Source organism: Rhamphochromis longiceps, linkage group LG16 (assembly GCF_057381845.1).
Source record: "Rhamphochromis longiceps isolate RC_006_pf linkage group LG16, R_longiceps_female_GT1.1, whole genome shotgun sequence".
Taxonomy (NCBI): Eukaryota; Metazoa; Chordata; class Actinopteri; order Cichliformes; family Cichlidae; genus Rhamphochromis; species Rhamphochromis longiceps.
This window is the reverse complement of record NC_140572.1, coordinates 8,335,133-8,355,123: the sequence shown is the minus strand read 5'-3', so window position 1 is coordinate 8,355,123 and position 19,991 is coordinate 8,335,133. Positions and strand designations below refer to the sequence as shown.

The window sequence follows — 19,991 nt, the reverse complement described above, 5'->3', positions numbered from 1 at the left end:
ATCTGATCTGATCTATATGAAAATTAATGTTTGAACTTCTAATAAGTGGATTAGCTGCAGGTCAGGTTCTCATCAGAACCAGAGAAGTTCTAAGTTGAAAAGTTCATGTTGTCTGTTGTCACTGCGTTATGTCTTGTTCAGTATGTTGCATATTTTTGGCTTCCATTCATCTTTTAACTATAGACTTTAAAATTTGAACAGTGCAGTTACTCCATTTGCAAAATCATGCAAGCACACAAGGTCACTAAAGGCCCTGTGTGTGTCAACATGATTCATTAAAAACCTAAAAGCAAAAGCAGCTTCTGAAATAACTTTTCTTATTTCGCTGACATGATCTGAAGTGTGACACTGTCGGGTGGAGAGCATCAAAATGCGGAAAGAAACCTAAAGTGAGAAAGAGAAGTAGCACAGGAAGTAACTGAGGTCTTGGTTAAGCTAAAACGGTGAAGCTCACTCAGACGCTTCAACTCTTCAACCAGCTGGCACAGTGGAGCAGACATTTTCTGCTCAGTCTTTCTTTTTAGAGTTTGTTTTGGATCAACTGCCAGGCTGGAGGGAGGGCTCGGGTCAAGTCTGCTGAGGAAGCTTTCTTCTTCCAGGTAGGTCACCCACAAATGTCCCTTTTTTGTACTTTTACAAAAGTGCAGGTGAGGCAGCTGCACAGCACACAGCAAAGTGCCACCAAGTCGTGTGCATATTTCAGCTGTACAAGGATGCTACAGAAGTGTAGCGTTTCACTTATTTATAACCAGTTACCTAGATATTATGGGTATTAAAGTCTTCTCATTATTATCATTATTATTAAGAGTTGAGGTAAACTGCAGGTGTGCGCACAATCGTTGACAATGAGCTTTATGTACGAGGTCAATAAAGGTCGAACGCAACAATATCAACCTTTCAAAAAGCAAAACCAAAGCGTTTGTCACACAGCTGATCTTATCTGCTTATCTGCTAACAAGCATGCTAATCATATTTTCAGATTGCTGAACAGTAGCTGTGAAGTTGGGTTGGGTTTTGTGCATAACAAGATCAAATATTACAGAATTTTTCACAGACTGTACGTCAGTTTCAGCATGCACATTTGAGGTTTTCTTCACGAGGAAATGCGAGAGCTGTGATGGGAATGATGACGAGAACATTTGAAGTGAAGTTCAGTGAAGGTTGTGTTGTCTGCCATCATGTGAGGCCACATCAAATATGCTGTGAAAAAAACAAGAATGCTGCAATAGGAAACTTTGAAGCAAATCTGACTAAATTATCATGCGAGACCAACAAAACAGCCTAACAGAGAAGTGTTATTTCTGTGTCGAATCCATACTCACACAAGTACAAATCTTTGCCTAACTTAGAAAAGCATTGCATGCGGACCTAAGCTAGAAAGAATTTACTGTAGTAAAGTAGACACCGCAAAAAGGTGCTTTGTGGTCCGCAGATACATTTATGCAACACCAATACATTGTTACTTTTTTTTATTTCTTCATGTAGGAAGTCTCATCAGCGAAACAACAGTCCTCAACCCCAAGAGGCCAATGACATGGGGTAAGGAAGGTTTTCATCATTACATTAGATCTCATCATTTCTCATCTGGTTAATCAATATTCAACACTTTTGTGAAACATACAATAGAAATGAGTTGAGGATATTTTTTTAGGTGAAGGTTTTAGAAGAAGGAGCAGAAGAAAATTCTTTAGAGACGTTTTTACCAGCCACAACAACGAGGCTGACGTTTTCACTCAGTGTGTGTGTGTGTCTGTGTGTGTCTGTGTGTGTGTCTTATGGGAAAATGTGGTTGTGGAGACACCTGCTGCAGCAGGAACACCCACCCGAAAAAGCAGTTTTGAGCTCATCTGCAGGTGTTTTCATGTTTATATCTGTATGAAGACAGATTTTGTCAACAGCTGAGAGCGTTGCAATCACAAAGCTGCAGAGTGGAGGTTGAGTTTAAAAGATGAGTGTGCTCTGAGAAGTCTCTCGTTGTGCACTTTCACCGAAAGATTACTCATAACTTGTAACATATTGCATCTCATCACACGTGTAATTAGTAACCAAGTTAGGATCTGCTTGTCTATAGTTGCACTTCGAAAACACGGGAACATGTTTTTGAGCGGTGCTCTGTAGATTGTTGATGTGTCGTAGATTTGGATTTTATTCTATATGTGAGGCCACGTCTTCCTATTGTCGATGGAACAAACATGTAGATGCCTTTTCACCTGAGTGTAAGACCCACAGCAGGAAACCGTTTTAAGAGGAGACATAGTGCACTTTTTAAAAAAAAGTCCACTGCTTCCTCTTTTTCAGGCCACAGGACACGCACTACAAAACAGATAAGGGACTTTTGCAAATTAGGCCTTCTCCCAAGAAAAAAGCATCATTAATCAAATGTTTCAGATCTGAGATGCTTTGAGCGGTAGAGAGGGTCCGCTGAAGAAAGCAGCATTTTTACACGCTTCTAAGAGGAAGTGCTGAGAGCCAAAACACAATGAATATTCCTACCAATTAAAAACAGTGTAGCTGAAACCTAAAGTAAACTCACCAGATGTTTAATTTGTGACCTTGTTTGCACTAGTGCACATAATAAATTTATAAAACCATATCCATAATTCTGCAACATTGTTTGTCACTTCGTAAACATCACTTTGTAAAATGACAGCTAATGACAGACCTGTTCTTTTACTGTGAATCCTTCCTGTGCAGGGCAAATGGAGACGACAGCGGGGCAGGTAGGCTGAGCCGCAGACTGTCTCGTCTAGGCAGCAGGAATCAATCCAGGGATCAGAGACACCCGGCTCAGCCAGAAAGACCTCCTCCTCCTCCTGTTCAACAAGGTGAGTGTCCATGGTGACACAGAACTATCAATGTCAACATTTTGTTGCTGCTGAGTGAGCCCTCATCTGGGACTCTCCTCAGCTCTTTCTGGGACAGTGGCGCGGCTGCCCCTCTGTTGGTCTTCCTTGGTCTCTTGTGTTCTGGGGGCCTCGGATGTCTGGAGTTTTGATCTCCTCCATACCTGCTTCATGCCCTGGAGGACGGGGCTGTGGCCCCCCCACACTCCCTAGCAGATCATTACATGAAGGAACCTTTTAACAAAACAAGCGCGTCCATGCTCACAGATGTACACACGGGTGATCACACCCACAAACTACACCCTTTTTGGCTCCTACCTCAAAGCACACTGTGTTCTGTTGATCTTATGTGCTGCACAATAATGTTTAATATTTAGTATTTACTGTCATATTCCCATATATCATTGTGATGTTGTTTATTCTATTACTCTTGTTCTCTTCTGCTTGTTTTCTTTTTTCTTTCTCAACAGCTGATCCAGGTGATTGATATATGCATTTTTTTTTATTTTTTTTATTTTTTTTTTCCCCTGCCCGTTCTGTTGGTTTTTGTTTTTTGCCCTTCTCCCCCGTCCCTCTTCTCAGCTGTTTCTCTTTCCCTCTTTCTTTCTCCCCTTCTTTCCCCCAGTCAAGTCTGTCCCGTATTCAGCAAGTGAAAATAAAATAAACAATAAAAGGTGAATCAAATGGACCATTACGGCAAGGCTGGGATGGTCAATTTGGTAAAGTAAATCCGTTGGGCATCTTTCTTTGCCTTTAGACAATAATTCTGATGGCAAAAGAGCCAAACGGGACAGGCAAAAAAAAAAAAACAAGTCAACATTTTGTGTTTAATAATGTTAAATCTTACCTTTTACAGTAAGATTTCTGCTTAATATGTGCTTACTTTGGCTTTTCTGATTAGATTTTGATGCTAAATCTTTCATGTTTCCACTGCAGCAGAAATCCATTATTTGTTCTTAGCTGTAGCTCAGTGTACCTGCAGCATCAGCAGGAGTATTGGCTTCTCTCACCTCTCAAATTCAGTGAAATTTGTGTTTCCCCTCCATAGATGACAGACCAGCTCCACCAGCACTTATTGTGCCTCCTGCTCCAGCTCCAGCACCAGTTTTTGTTCTCCCACCACCCATGGAAATACCACCTAAACGCCCTGACAAATCAACAAAGCCCAAGCTTCCTCCCCGGCCCCTGTCCAAGGTGTTCAGTAGCACTGAACATGGAGAGGATGTGCTAAAGGTCTTTATTACTGTCTGAACAGCTGTTTGTTATTAAATTATTTTGAGGGTTCATTTTAACAACTAACCCATCGAATTATTTTCCCCAAAGGGCTTTGATAGTTTTCGGGGAGACGAGACGCTCTGTGATGTTGTCTTAGTTCCTGGAGATAGCAAGGAAAAGTTTCCCGTCCACAGAGTCATCATGGCTTCATCCAGCGACTACTTTAAAGCGATGTTCACAGGTTTGTTTTCCTTTCTATCGTTGAGGCACTGCATTGAGAAAGAAAGGTAACAGTGACATTGTAGTCATCATACAAGTGCAGTTTTGTAGGAAGGAAGTACGTATGTTTGTAACGCAGTGCAGCAGACAGAAAAGGTTTTCTGTTTGCTTAACTCAGACTTACTCTTTAGATAGATAAACATTAGCAAGCATCTTAAAACCCCCAAAAGGAAGTCTGTTTAGAGATTCTGGCTCCTCTTTGCTCACAGCTTCCTTTGAGGTGAGATTTTCACAAAAGATATTTACATCTGAATACATAATTAACAATTTCAATTCAATTCAATTCAATTTTATTTATATAGCGCCAAATCACAACAAAAGTCACCTCAAGGCGCTTCATAGATACAGAGAAAAACCCAACAATCATATGACCCCTTTTTAGCAAGCACTTTGGCGACAGTGGGAAGGAAAAACTCCCTTTTAACAGGAAGATACCTCCGGCAGAACCAGGCTCAGGGAGGGGCGGGGCCATCTGCTGCAACCGGTTGGGGTGAGAGAAGGAAGACAGGATAAAAGACATGCTGTGGAAGAGAGACAGAGGTTAATAACAGATATGATTCAATGCAGAGAGGTCTGTTAATACATAGTGAGTGAGAAAGGTGACTGGAAAGGAAAAACTCAATGCATCATGGGAATCCCCCGGCAGCCTACATCTATTGCAGCATAACTAAGGGAGGATTCAGGGTCACCTGGTCCAGCCCTAACTATATGCTTTAGCAAAAAGGAAAGTTTGAAGCCTAATCTTAAAAGTAGAGAATAGAATAGAATAGAATAGAATTCAACTTTATTGTCATTGCACATGCACAGGTACAGGGCAACGAAATGCAGTTTGCATCCATCCAGAAGTGCTTTAGTGATATAGATATATTACAATATATATTAGCAATAATATAGATATGTGAGTATATTACAGAAATGGGTCTATTATGGTATGTTATAATGTACACGGTATGAAGTATGTTGTGAATATTCTATAACTATAAGTATGTACAGGCTGTAGTGAGTACAAGCTATGTACAGGATATGAACAGGATATAAATATGAAAAACTATACAGAATATGAAATAAATAACTTTACAGAATCTGGGATATACAGCTATACAGAAATGGGAACTATGCAAGTTGTAAACAGTTGTAGGATTAAAGATTATCGAATGTACAGAATGATTATTTACACAGAGCTATACAGTAGTGCAGTTAAGATAAGTGAGGGTGTGGATAATTTCTACAGAGGCTATATAAAGTGCTAGTGGTTGTGAGTGGTGGTTCACTCCATGTTATTATTGTGTGTTTGAGGGTACAGTTGTCCATTGTGGGTGTGTGTATGTTCAGTCCATGAGTTTAACGTGGGTCAGATGTCAGGAGGCAGAGTTCAGGAGTCTGACAGCTGTGGGGAAGAAGCTGTTCCGGTACCTGGTGGTCTTAGTCCGGAGGCTCCTGTAGCGCCTCCCAGAGGGCAGGAGGGTGAAGAGTCCATGTGATGGGTGACTGGGGTCTTTGATGATTTTCCCAGCCCTTTTCAGACACCGCTTCCTGTAGATGTCTTTTATGGCAGGAAGTGGTGCTCCGGCGATGCGCTGGGCAGTTTTCACGACCCTCTGCAACGCCTTCCGGTCCGAGGCAGAGCAGTTCCCGTACCAGACTGTTATACAGTTGGTCAGGATGCTCTCGATGGTGCAGCGATAGAAGTTCACCAGGATGTCTGAGGACAGGTGGTTCTTCCTCAGAGTCCTCAAGAAGAAGAGGCGCTGGTGAGCCTTCTTGACCAGCTTGGAGCAGTTGGTCGTCCAGAGATAGTGTCTGTCTCCCGAATCCAAACTGGAAGCTGGTTCCACAGAAGAGGGGCCTGAAAACTGAAGGCTCTCCCTCCCATTCTACTTTTAAATACTCTAGGAACAACAAGTAGGCCTGCAGAGCGAGAGCGAAGTTCTCTAATAGGGTGATATGGTACTACAAGGTCATTAAGATAAGATGGGGCCTGATTATTTAAGACCTTGTATGTGAGGAGCAGGATTTTGAATTCAATTCTGGATTTAACAGGAAGCCAATGAAGGGAAGCCAAAACAGGAGAAATATGCTCTCTATTTCTAGTCCCTGTCCTTCCTATTTGCATAAACTTCATGTTGTGCGTTGTTACATCTTTGCATCTTGCTGACTGTGCATCATGCCTACACAAGGCAAATCTTCTAAAGCAATGCAAATACATGCTTTCTGTCTCTTTTTGATCCTTGCTTATTCTTGTTCAGGAGGCATGAGGGAGCAGGAGATGAGAGAGATCAAGCTGCATGGGGTCACTAAGTTGGGCTTAAAGAACATTATAGACTTCATTTACACATCCAAAGTGAGCCTCGACATGGGCAATCTTCAGGACACACTGGAGGCCGCAAACTTCTTGCAGGTCATGCCAGTCCTGCGGTTTTGCAATCAGCTTCTGAGCAGTGAGGTGAGCACTTCTTCTTTCAGTTTAAGGTCACATTCGTTCAGGATTCTGCTAATTATATTCAAGTACACTGGAGGCCTAGCTAATGAGCTGCCAAATCCCTCTGATTGCTTCTTTGTCCTTCACATGCACTCAGGATCAGAACATAATATGACATTGGAAGGGAGCCATGGCAATGAATGACAATGCAGTATAGAGCAAAGACTATTAACTCTATCTGTTTGATGACTCTATTTTCTGTGTTGTTCATTGCAGATCACTATTGATAACTGTGTGGAAGTTGAGCGCATAGCCACAGACTTGCTTCTAGAGGACGTTCAGCAGAATATCGGTAAGTGATATGATCTTTGATTATCAGTGGTTATTATTTAATGGTTATTAAATGTTTCCAGTCATCAGCACTACCTGAAATAAGCATATCTATCCTTATATCATCCTTATTGTATGTGGCCCCTCATTGTTAAATAGAAAACTATATCTAAAACTCTAATAAACTTGGTAATTTTCATTGATTGTTGATTATCTGTATCACAACAGGTGAGTTTGTGAGTCAGAACCTCTCAGAGTTAGTGGAGTGTGGCCGCTACCTTGAGCTCTCGGAGACCAGCATGGCCAACGCTCTTGCCAGCAATTCGCTGAAAGGTTTCTCGGAACTGGAGCTCTATCATATTGCAAGAGGATGGCTGGACCACGAGTCTGCCAAACGCCGAACTTCTGTTTATGCCTTGATGCGGCATATTCGCTTCCCACTGATGAGCCCCAGTGAGCTGATTCAGATCTCTCAGGATGATGAAGAAGAAAGCGACTCTCTGATGCGCTCTGAGACAGCCTGTGTGAACCTCTTGCTGGAGGCCAGTAACTACCAGATGATGCCTTACATGCAGCCAGCCCTGCAAACAGAGAGGACACAGATAAGGTCAGACGCAACTCATATTCTGGTCCTGGGTGGTGTAATGCGACAACAGCTGGTGGTGAGCCGGGAGTTAAGGCTGTACGACGAGAAAACCGGCCATTGGAGGGCCCTGAAGCCCATGGAGGTGCCACGCTATCAGCATGGTGTGGCTCTTCTAGGCGGCTTTCTCTTCATTGTTGGAGGTCAGAGCGGAGTACACACATAAACATACAAACAGCCAATTTAAGCCATGTGTTCATCTAATATGAGTATTTAATTTTGTATAAGCCAGCGTTTTTAGTTCAAGCATCATCAAAACTAAGCATGAATAAATGAGCTACACTGATATGAACAGGTTGTAATTGGCCTTTTGTTGCAATCACCAAGGTAACACTGAATCTTTTCGACTTCTCAGGTCAGAGTACTTACGACACAAAGGGCAAGACAGCCATAGACAGCGCCTACCGCTACGATCCACGATTTGACAAGTGGTTACAGATTGCGTCACTCAATGACAAGAGGACTTTCTTCCATCTCAGTGCCCTGAATGGGAAGCTGTTTGCAGTGGGAGGAAGGAACGCCTCAGGAGAAATTGGTGAGCTGTAATAAATTTCTTTTTCAGTGTAAGCTAGTAACCGCTTCCTTTTTACCATTCAGTTCTTTTTCTACTAAAAAGTAACGTTTGAATTGTTCAAAAGATGTTTATGGACACTGCTGCTATCACTGATCTGTTATAGCTCTCCCTATTAGGATTATTTACTGCCATTTAAAAAGGTATTTGCTGAATAAATTGCATAAACATCCCTCTGTGATTTTGCTCAGATACGGTGGAGTGCTACAATCTGAAGAAAAATGAGTGGACCTTTGTGAACAGTATGGTGGAGCCCCACTATGGACATGCTGGAACAGTCCATGAAGGCCTCATGTACATTTCAGGTAAGACAGCAACAATTAACCCTGTTAAAACAAATCCTGCAGTATAAGATTATAAAGTAATTACTAGCATTTACAGATTTTTCCACCTTTTTTTTTTAAACATGAGAAATAGGCTGTATTTACACCTTTAATATGACACGATAAGTCCACAATTAGTGATAAGTCCTGCATTAAAATCTAAAGTAAATACAGTTAAAGTTATACATAAATAGTTTAGAAACACAACCAATTCACTAAAAATGAACTTATTTAATTGATTTATAATTTTATAAAATTATGAAAGCCCAAGTGGTCACGCTGGAGGATTTCTACTGTAGCAGAAGCAAAGCTTATGAAATCTGTCTTAAATCTAATTTAAAATCTTAAAGGAGCTTCAAATACAGGTGTGTTCACTTCACCTGTTGAGAAAAACACAATCCCCAATCTGACTTTTAGTCAAAACTTGGTACTAACAGCACTCTCCTGCCAATTAAAGCTTATGTCTTACAGCAAGATTCGCTAGTACTTATAGCATAAAGGTAAGCTTTGTGTATTTTAACAGGAAAATGCCAAAACTATTTACATATATTTAATATTTCACCATCTTTTCAGAATCCCAGCTAGTGAAAAGGTTTGCAAAACTTAATTTATTATTTAACTGTATTCACCTATTATTATTATTTGATTCAAATTATCTTCATATCTACAAATTGGGTGAGTGAAAGCATTTTTTCTCATCCTGTTACATTTTCAGCTCTTGTGAATGTTTAATTTTCTCAATTTGCACGATTTCAACATCTGACTGACTTTTTACATCATAAATGTTATTGTTTAGTTCACTTTTGTCGTTAAAATGTAGATATATGGGAGCATGCTAGCAAACTAAATAGTAAAATGTAACCATTCAAAGCAGATTTCAAAAGGTTAAACACTGTGCTGCACAGAAGAGTGTTAAATACCACTGAATGGAGTCTATTTGTCATTATGTTTGCAATGCAAATGACAAATGACCACATAACCATTTCGAGAACTGTTGTTACAGTTTCATTTCAATTATAGATTTTCTATAAGAGAGAGCGATCAGTGCCATGGTCAGAGTTAGAGGAAGATTCCTGTTGTCGTTAAAGAAAAAATGAGGAACTGACACTTAGGCAAGAGGTTGCAAATGAAACAGTTAGCAAGAAAGGTTTATAGAGTGACTGTCTACAGTTGTATAACAATGATACTTGACTTCTCCCTTTTTTACTGAGAGTTATCAATAACAGGTCAAATTTGTGTTTGAACCATGCGCTTTGAATTGGTTCGTTTTAATATATTTTTTATTTTTTGCTCGTCGAGATGTTTTGTCAAAGTTTTAAAAGGGCTGTCTGGAGAGAACAAGAAAACCCACCCTGACAAAATGCATTAGATAATGCTTCACGGCTGACCTATTTGAAACCACTTCCTGTTGAGATGCACAGTCTCATGAGCGGCTCTCACACAGTTCTCAGGCCTGTTTCTTAGCAACCTTGGACAGGAAAACAGCTTTTAGAGTTGAGAGCAGAAAGACGGGTTTCACTCGTGAATCAGGAAACCTGTAGTTGAAGGGGACCACATCGCTTTGCAACAAAGTTCAAACCCACAGTCTGAAGTTACAACATATATCTGCATTATAGCAGTTTGAAGACAACAGCGCATACTTTACTTGGACATCCACACATCCATTCTCTTTCTACCTGAGGTTCTTTGAGTTAGACAGTATGCATGTCATCAAGAAGCCCACAGTGGTAATGCATGTAATTTGGTGTACGATTACAAACCACTGCTTCAACAAAAGGTTACCGAAGTATTAAACTTGTAAACGCTAAACAAAGCATTCACCATTTCTTAAAACACAGACTTTCACTGTTCACTGTAGTTCAGTTGTTCGCTTGTTGTAATTAAAATAACCTGATTTCTCAATTATTGAATTAGTCGTTAGGTGTACAAGGATCTAGGGTTATTTTTCCTTTTCAAGAGGGCAAGTGTTAATTTTCTGACTAATGGATCATTTGAACTCTAAAATAAACAAGACAAACCTTCACCTAATGACAAAACAGCCACTGCTCTGGATGACAAACACCTTGGCATTTATAAATAATAAGCAAAAGATCAAAGAAAGAACACTGGCATCGCATTCATGGTGTGAAAGGAAGGACGTTACTCACATCTGTTTTTAATGTTCGGCCACAGGAAGCAGTGTGTCCATTATCTCATACTCTCCTGCAGACGTTCACGTACATATCGATCTTATAAACAACATCTGCTGTTTCACTAACTCTGTATTCTTTTTGATTAAACACATTTTAGTTTATTTATTAGAGATAGAAAGTAACAAGGTCACCTTACCTCAGTACTTCAATAAAGCATAATAATTCTTGCAGTTTACTCTAGTATTTATATTATTCTTTAACCATACTAAATTTCACAGTGCAATATTATACGACATATTATAGCTTACAACATTCATTTGAAAATTAAGGCAAACATGGATTTTTAATATTTACTTTTCATACATATAACAAAATAAATAAATAAATAGCATGCTCTGGGCAACTTGCACTAACTAGACCATGACCTCCTCTGTATATCAGAGTATTCTAGAGTCAAATGTGAGGCAGTCTATTCGCAGCTAAAGCTTGCACCACGTTGGGTCATTTAACAAGAAAATGATCCCAAGCACCCTGCAAATCTACAGCAGAATGGCTAAAAAGGAGAAGAATCAAGGTTTTGCACTGGTTCTGTCAAAGTCCAGACTATGTTAACAAATACAGACAAACCTCAATGAACTGAAGCAAATGTTGTCTCTAAATGTTATCAGAGACTGATAGGCTTACAGAAAACAATTAGGCTAAACTAAAGATGGTTCTAAATGCTGTTAAATCATGAGGTTTAGGTACTTTTTCACAGGATTTCATAGAGTTCTGCAGAAAAGATTTTTTAGCATGACTGTACCAACTTGTATTAGTACAAATAATATCTAGAGTCACATCATATCAGTCAAAAAGAACATTTTACTGGACAATGAATAAGTAGGATTTTTATTGGAGTATTTTGAAGCAGTGGTATTTATGCTTTTACTTGAATTAAATATCTGTATACCAATCCTGTTCTTGTGCCAAACAGGCGGCATCACCCGTGACACCTTCCAGAAGGAGCTTTGGTGTTACGACCCGGTCGCTGACACGTGGAGTCGACGGGCAGACATGACGGAGCTCCGTGGCCTGCACTGCATGTGCACTGTGGAAGACAGACTCTATGTCATGGGCGGAAATCATTTCCGAGGCTGCAGCGACTATGACGACGTGCTGGGCTGCGAATACTACAGCCCTGACACAGACCAGTGGACGGTGGTGTCACCAATGCCTCGGGGCCAGAGCGACGTAGGTGTGACTGTGTTCAATGGACAGATCTATGTGGTGGGAGGATATTCCTGGAACAGCAGATGCATGGTCGACATCGTGCAGCGATATGATCCAGACAAGGACGTGTGGGACAGGGTGTTCAACGTGCTGGAGCCTCTGGGGGGGATCCGTGCCTGCACAATGACAGTTCATCTGCCAGAGGGGTCAGTAGATGAGGCTCAGATACAAGATTGCCCACTTCCCACAGCTAAGAGCTCATAGCCACAGACGAGGGGGTTTCCGGCTGTTGCTGCTGTGAGACCACAACTGACATGATGAAATTTACCTGCACGCTGTGGCGAAAAGAAGGCAAAACAGGAAGTAGTGTGGGTTGCAAACACAAGTTGCATGTGCAAGCAAAGCAGGCTAGCTTACATTAGCATTGAAGACTTTACTCGTACTTACAAACACTGTGCTCTTGTTAGTATCGTTTCCTGTCCTTTCATTTACTGCCAGCTATGTGGCACCCCAGCTAATCTGTTGATTATGTAATGAATATGCATAATGTACATAATGCCTAAACGAAAGCTCAAACCCACCATCCTGATCAGTTTGACTGGACATTGATTCACTGGACACTGAAGGCAGCAAGTCAGAATTAGAGGCAAAATCATCTTTTCATATAAATTACACTGAAAAATTGAATTAAGAGAGAAAATCGACATTATTTCAAATGCTATTTTTGTATAGTTTGTAATTCTGTAGGCTTTTTTGATCTATTTATTTTATTCCATCTCTAAACCGAAAGGAATTAGCTGAATCATTTGTGTCATGATGACGCATGGATTAGGTGATTAAAACACCACAGGGTTTTGGGCAAACATTGGAAAATAAAGAAGTTTTTATGGCACAGAGTCATAAGATTTCAGCTAGACTGTAGCGTCAAAGACAACATTTTGGGTGTGGAACTTCCTATTAATCAAGCCTGTATCCACAGACAGTCATGCTTTCACGAGGTTTGTTTCTGCTTTTAAACACAATGTAATGAGCAAAGATGTCTGTTAATGCTTTCCATTAAATTTCATGCTGCAACACAGAATCGCATTATTCGCTGTACGCAAAGTCCTCTCAGCCATTAACACATCAGACTGTTGTTCCATAGATACAAAGAAGCTCACACACATTCACTCTTTGGTGTTTGATGTCAGCAAATGACGATGAAACTGCCCTTGAGACTTTATCCTTCACCTCCTCAGCACACAGCTATCTTATCGGCTGCTTTGCCAAGGTCTTCCAAATAGAAACACTAACATGCAGTGCAGGAGTGTGCGTGGATGAACTGTTGCGGTTTCTTTTTGTGTGTTTAAAAAGTCAGCCAAAGTTGCTCTAAGCGAGTGCTAGCGCTGCACTTCACTGTTAGCACTCGTTTTCAGTATACTGACCTAATTTTATTAAACTGTTGAAAACTTAGTGTAAAAAACAAAGCTTCTACATCGGAATACACAATTAGCCTATGTGTAATAGGATATGATGCCGGAAACAGTGTCATTGTCAGCTATAGGTCAGTTCTAAGAAAGGTATCAGCTCTATATATGATGATTGTGGTGCGACCATTAAAACCCTGTAACACCCAGGAGTTTCCAGCCCAGTGACCAGTGTACCCACTGCTGAATAAACAATGGCCGACTTTATAATAATAATTCATGTATATGTAAAAACAAAGTTGCCCATCTGGCAGACAGATGTTACCTTGAAATGTCGGCTGTTTTTTTCTTTGGCTCATGTAGCCTTGCACCTTTCTAGACAGACTTTGATACTTAATCATTGTTAGTAGAGTGCACATCTCATCTACTCGTGTTTCCCCTTAAAGAATCCCTATAAAACCCCTCCTTTGAAAATCTCAATAAAGCAGAAAAACAAGTCTGAAATAGACTTGTTTATATCAGTATGCCTGGACGGTAACATTAAAAAGGTTTTTTTCTAATATTCAACCATAGTAATCTAACTGAGTTTTACATAGTAGTTGAAGAAGTACTCCATAGTCTGCAGGCATAAGTAGTTAGAGAAAAGGGTTAACTAGCAGCCAATCAAGCAGTAAAGCCAATGTGGAAATGCCTAAAACTGCATTTCTTAAAATGGCCACTAGAAGTTAGCTAAAAGTGACCTAATCCAAATTGACAACCTCCAGAATTAAATCTGTGCCGAACATAGACAGTATAAAAGATAGATGTAGCTTCCAAGTCTGAAAAGTGAAGCAAGCATAGAAGTTGTAATGAAGTCCAGGAAAATCGACCTCGGTTTGCTCTCTCTGTGATCTCAGCAAACACTTATCTGATGACTTTCTAGCCTTGACAGCTAGATTAAGGTCATACTGAGCAGAAAATCATAGTCATTCTTATGGTCAGAAAGCATGGTTAGCCATGGTTCTCATTAACTAACTTCTCAGTTACAGGTTGTTTCCTAGTAAGTGTGTGGTTTCCCAGTCAGATCTTTCTTGCACAGCTCTCTTAAGGTCCAGTCACAGTATTTCAGCTTGAAATGTGACTTTCATTGGACCATTACAGCACCTTGGTTTAGTTATTTTTCAGTAATTCTATTTCAGTTATTTGCTGTTGTGCTGGGGATTGCATGACCTAATTTCAGTCAAGCTTTACACAGATGGCCCTGCATTTGACTCTAGAATACAGAGGTACACAGCCCTGTGGTTGCAAAACAAGCACAATCATCACGCCACCACCGCCGTGCTTGACAGTTGGTATGAGGTGTTTGTGCTTGTCAGGGACCAAGCAGTAAGGCATAGAGGACACAAGTGTTTAATAAAAAAAAGGGGGTTTTATTGACGCAAAAATATGAAAGATAATTAACAGAACCAAAAACTTGGCCAATAAAAAGGTCAACTCAATAAACTAAACTCAAAATAGCAACTAGCACAAGACAATAAAACTCCAAACACCTCCCCAGGCAATGAAGCGTGTGGTTTAGTCCAATAAGGCTGTCAGCAGTACTTCAGACCCCCAGCCCTTTGCCACACCTTTTGCCAACCAGGAAGGAGAATCCAAACCCCCAGTTAAACTCAAACAAAGAAAGATATGTTAATATAACATAAAACAGAAGTTTAAACATTGTCATCACAGTGCTATTAAAGACTGAACAATACCAGTTCAGTGTTTTTCTGTAATTGCACTGCCATGAATTTAATATTTACCATGCTATCGGATGCCTTTGTGTGTATGTTCCTCCGTAGTACAGTGTAATGTGTAATTAAAAGGTGTATGAGTATTGTAGGCACGCCCTTAAATACAATAAAAGACACACAAAAAGCATTACCAAAGAGCTGAGAAGCCAAAGTGGAATATAACAAAGTCAAAGATATTGAAGTGCTATGCGGCAGGTAAATCGGTTATTTGACAGAGGAAGTCTCACTTCATGATCTTTTATTTAACTAGTACATTTCAGTGGGAAGAACCTGCTCATGTTTTATATATGTAGGTTTATTGTTACATATTAGACTACTCAGCAGTAGTTCTTCTGTATTTTAATGGGATTTTAAACACTTTACTTGTAATAGATTTTTTATTCTGATTCAGTGTTTGCTGAGTGCTTCTTAGGCCGGGGTACGTGCCTCTCCGTGTAGAATTGTTCATTTTGTGAAAGCAGAAAGCAGCAAAGAACCCTCAGCTCCTGCTTTGTCACATGCTGAGTCTCCCTGCCTCTTCTAATGAAATACTCCTTCTAATTAAGCAAAAGATTACATTTTCCAAAAGCAAATGTCCTTGGCATACGGTGTAAGCCCTTCCAGCTGCTTTTTTGTCCAGCCCTAGAAAGCATCACATTCCATGCTGGAGTAGCTGAGCCCATCCCCTTTTTCAATACTGCCTTAGAGAAAAGAAGTTTTTTTTTGGAAACTTTCTGGGCTTACAAAAAGGGCTGAGGTGGAGAGAACAGAAGGTGTTGTCCGTCCCTCACAGACAGATCACGAAACATCCAACACCAATTCTGTATTCGGGTTTTTCTTCATTTTTAGCCGCTGTTTTTGAGAAGGCTCTGCATCAGAGAGAAAACAACTGCTTTTTGACTGTTAACGGGCCTTTATTTTATACAAAGAGACCTGCAATGTCTCTGCGAGGTGATGTGTGCGTGGTGACGGGGGCCTGTGGATTCTTGGGAAAGAGGCTGGTGAGGCTGCTGCTGGAAGAAGAGAAAATGGCTGAGATTCGACTTCTGGACAAACAGATACAGCTGCAGTATTTGCAGAGTTTGGAGGGTAAACCGTTCTTTTCTACAAAACATCCCCTTTTCCAGATTAAAATTCATGAATTGATATGAAATGGGCAGGAGTAGATTTGTCTTATATATATTCTTTTACTGACATAATCGAAGAATATACCAATATAAAGATTTGAGAATTCAGCTTTTCTGACTTCCTCAATTAAAAGCTGTAATGTAAATGTGTTTTTAATGTCTCCAATACAGTAGATTGAAAACCAAATATTTGCTTTAGATTAAACTAAATAACTTGCGTCTTGCTGCTTTGTCTCGGTGACTGGTTTGTTTTGTGTCAGACTGCAAAGGTGAGACAAAGCTGCGAGCTTTCGAAGGGGACATGAGGGACGGTGATTTCCTGATCAAATGCTGCCGTGGGGCATCGATCGTTTTCCACATCGCATCCATCATTGACATCAAAGACTCAGTGGAGTACAGTGAGATTTTCGGAGTGAATGTCAAAGGTAAGGCTGTCACAAATCCACCGAAGGCTTACCTAATTCATGTGACTTCAGATACATTTATCAAATCACATACATAAAACAAAGAAGCAGAATTATTTACAGTTGAAAGTTTTTGTTTTTTGTACCACTGACATTTAAAACTGCTTTCATTACTTGTGTTAACTGGCCGTTGATCTGCTTTCACTATTACAGCCCAGTGCTTACTTCTACTTCCTCCAGTTCACACTTACTTTACACTCCTTAAAGCACTTGCATGTCATATGAATATTCCTGCTGCTTTGTTTTAGTTAAACCTACAACTGTCCAATGCATTTTAAAAACTGTTCACCGGCAAATCAAATGACAGTTTTCCTTCCTAGTACTGGGCAACAGTGTTGAGCCCTTCCTCATTTCTTTACAGCATATGAGGCAAAAACAGCCTGTGCAATTCTAACAAGCTTGAAAGTCATTGTTTTGTATGACCACCTTTATTCTTCAACACAGCCCGAACTCTTTTATTCAAGCGTCCTTGTTTTTCTTAAGTAGCCTTCAAGATAAGTGTTCCCAGCCTCTTGAAGGACATTCAAAGCTCTTTCATACCATTTCAATAATGTTGAGGTCCAACTCTGGGAATGCCACAACTGATAATATCAAATTGTGTGTTTGTCTATATAGGTGTACTTTTACAGCATCAGCAGTGTGTTTCAGATCACTGTCGTTTTTGGTCGTTTATTTCTAGTAATAATTTGGCAAAGCTAACCTTCTCTCCCTGTTGCCTTGCCTTAAAAAAAAAATATATATATATATATACACATATATGTACATATATATGTATACAAACTTGTGTACCCAGTTCTTGTTTGTTTAAATCTTTAAAGATTTTGCTGTACAATCATTCCTCTGTGGAAAAAAGAAGAGTTTGAATAAATAACTAAAACCTCAAAATTACCATAATATTCACGTCTGTGATGAGTGGATGTAAACTCCTAACCATAACTGTAGGTGCCTTTTTTATAATTGAGTGATTCACAGGGTGTGAATAGTTGCAAACATGTTTTTATCTGTGCGTTAGCCTTGCGACAGACCTGTTTGGGGTGTACCATACCCACCCACCTGATTTGAATAAGTGGAAGAAGATCACTAGGGGGAACACATTTTCCACTGAATATTTTATTCATCAAGATCCAGTGTGTGATTCAAGTGTTCTCTTATTTTTTAACATTTTGGTTTTTACCATGTTCAGCACCACAGCACAAGCGCCAGGTTTCATTATATATAATGTATCTTAAAGCAGATACATAGCAAAACTGGCAACCTGACACGAGAATAACCTGAACAGACAAACAGCAGTTAAATAATGAAGGGAAAATGCATAATCAGAGATGACATAATATAATTGCAGATATTTGAAAAGTCACTTTATTCTCTTGTTGCTCTGATAACATAAAAGTTTTGTGCTGCTCTGAGATATGCAGTGTTTATTGTTAGTTATATTAACTCAGCAGCATCTTTGCCTCGTAGGAACCCAGCTGCTTTTGGAGGCATGTATTCGGGAGAACGTGCCGTCCTTCATATACACCAGCACCATTGAAGTGATGGGGCCAAACTCCAAGGGAGAACCCATAATCAATGGCAGTGAGGACACCGTCTATGACATCAGTTTGGACATCAACTACAGGAAGACCAAGAGTGAGGCTGAGGAGAAAACCCTGAAGGCCAACGGTGAGGTGCTCCAGAACGGAGGCCAGCTAGCCACCTGTGCACTCAGACCTGCGTATATCTATGGAGAGAGCTGCCGCTTCCTCCTAGGCCACATGGTCGATGGGATAAAAAACCGAAATGTTCTGCTTCGTATGTCGCTCCCCGAGGCCCTTGTGAAGCCTGTCTATGTGGGCAACGTGGCCGCCGCTCATCTCCAAGCATCCCGCAGCCTCAAAGATCCGCAGAAAAGAAATGCTGTTGGAGGGAAGTTTTACTTCGTTTCTGATGACACACCACCTGTGAGTTATTCAGACTTCAACCACGCCGTGATGTCTCCTCTGGGTTTCAGTATTCAAGAGAAACCCATGTTGCCACTCACCCTCTTCTACTTACTAACTTTCCTTATGGAGACAGTAGCCTGGATCCTACGGCCTTTCATACGCATCGTCCCGCCACTGAACCGTCAGCTCCTCATCATGTTGAACACGCCATTCAGTTTTTCCTATGAGAAAGCCAAGAGGGATCTAGGATATGTCCCCAAATATAGCTGGGAGGAAGCACGCAAACGCACCACTGAATGGCTCGCCTCCCAGTTGCCAGCAGAGAGAGAAAGAATCTTGTCTAAATAGATGAAAAATGACCAAAAGTCATTAGCACCCAAAATTAATACTTTTTTTTGTGAAACTGTTAAACATATAGACATAATTTGAAATTAACCATGGAATTGTGAAGTCCTGTTTTTAAGGCTTAACTTTCTAAGATAAGATAATAAACGTCATTAACCCACATGGGAAGTTTGATAAAGAGTGCTACACATACCTGCATTCACAGAAAACAGGGTTAAGTGCTAACCTTTGAACTAAGTCTAGCAAGCATATTATGGAGAGTCTAGGGGGACTGACATACATGTAGAGCCAGCCTCAAGTGAGCATTAATGAAACTACAGCTTTAATCATTTCCACATTGGCTTCAAGCTTGAATACCTACAACATGCACACCAAACACCACTAGCTACAGTAACAATGTTTCTGTTGTGTTTTGTTTCCATTCTTGCCAATTGTGATTTTTTTACATGAATAACACAGATTTATAGTTTTCCTGTGACAGTAAGCAGAAGTGTATAGCATGTGAAAACAGAGCATGAGTGTTGACATTTCTTTCAAATGGCATGTTTGTGAAAGTTTTTCAAAGTACACCTTGATAACTTTGTCATATGTTTTTGTTCGACTGACAACACAGCCACTAAAGTCATACTGTCTTAGAGCAGGAGCTGTGAATCTGTACTGCTAGCCATTTATCCCAAAATGACACAGAGGATATGTGCTCAATTAAAAAACTACTGCATGACCTGCTGTTTCTGTCTTACGAATACTAATAAAGTGTTTGTGAGAAAAAAAATTCCCATTCTCATTGTATTTTTACTGATGTTTTTTAGTAAAGCTCATCTCAAACTTCAGTGACATTGCAAACTTTGCCATTTGATAAAAAATAAACTCGCCGTACTTAAGTGGAGAGTCCACGTTGCACATACGGCTTTAAATCACATTATCACAAAGAAAATGCAAAGGATTACATTTGTGCGTGCATGAATGCATGTGTGTATCAGTGTTATTAGTGTGACATACAGTCAGACTGTGG

At 40.2% G+C, this 19,991-nt stretch overlaps 2 protein-coding genes across 2 annotated transcripts; both read left to right on the top strand.

Moving 5' to 3' along the window:
- Position 1: 1 nt before the first annotated feature.
- On the top strand, positions 2-13,036 carry LOC146650549 (kelch-like protein 9). Its single transcript, XM_085384676.1, has 11 exons — positions 2-599; positions 1,486-1,539; positions 2,695-2,825; positions 3,892-4,076; positions 4,167-4,299; positions 6,584-6,780; positions 7,033-7,108; positions 7,315-7,872; positions 8,085-8,264; positions 8,492-8,605; positions 11,729-13,036. Exons 2-11 carry the CDS (start codon positions 1,535-1,537, stop codon positions 12,226-12,228), a joined length of 2,079 nt encoding a protein of 692 aa, XP_085240802.1. The 5' UTR covers positions 2-599; positions 1,486-1,534; the 3' UTR covers positions 12,229-13,036.
- Positions 13,037-15,895: 2,859 nt separating this feature from the next.
- On the top strand, positions 15,896-19,663 carry hsd3b1 (hydroxy-delta-5-steroid dehydrogenase, 3 beta- and steroid delta-isomerase 1). The gene is made up of 3 exons (XM_085384269.1): positions 15,896-16,210; positions 16,509-16,673; positions 18,174-19,663. Exons 1-3 carry the CDS (start codon positions 16,060-16,062, stop codon positions 18,980-18,982), a joined length of 1,125 nt encoding a protein of 374 aa, XP_085240395.1. The 5' UTR covers positions 15,896-16,059; the 3' UTR covers positions 18,983-19,663.
- Positions 19,664-19,991: the final 328 nt, after the last annotated feature.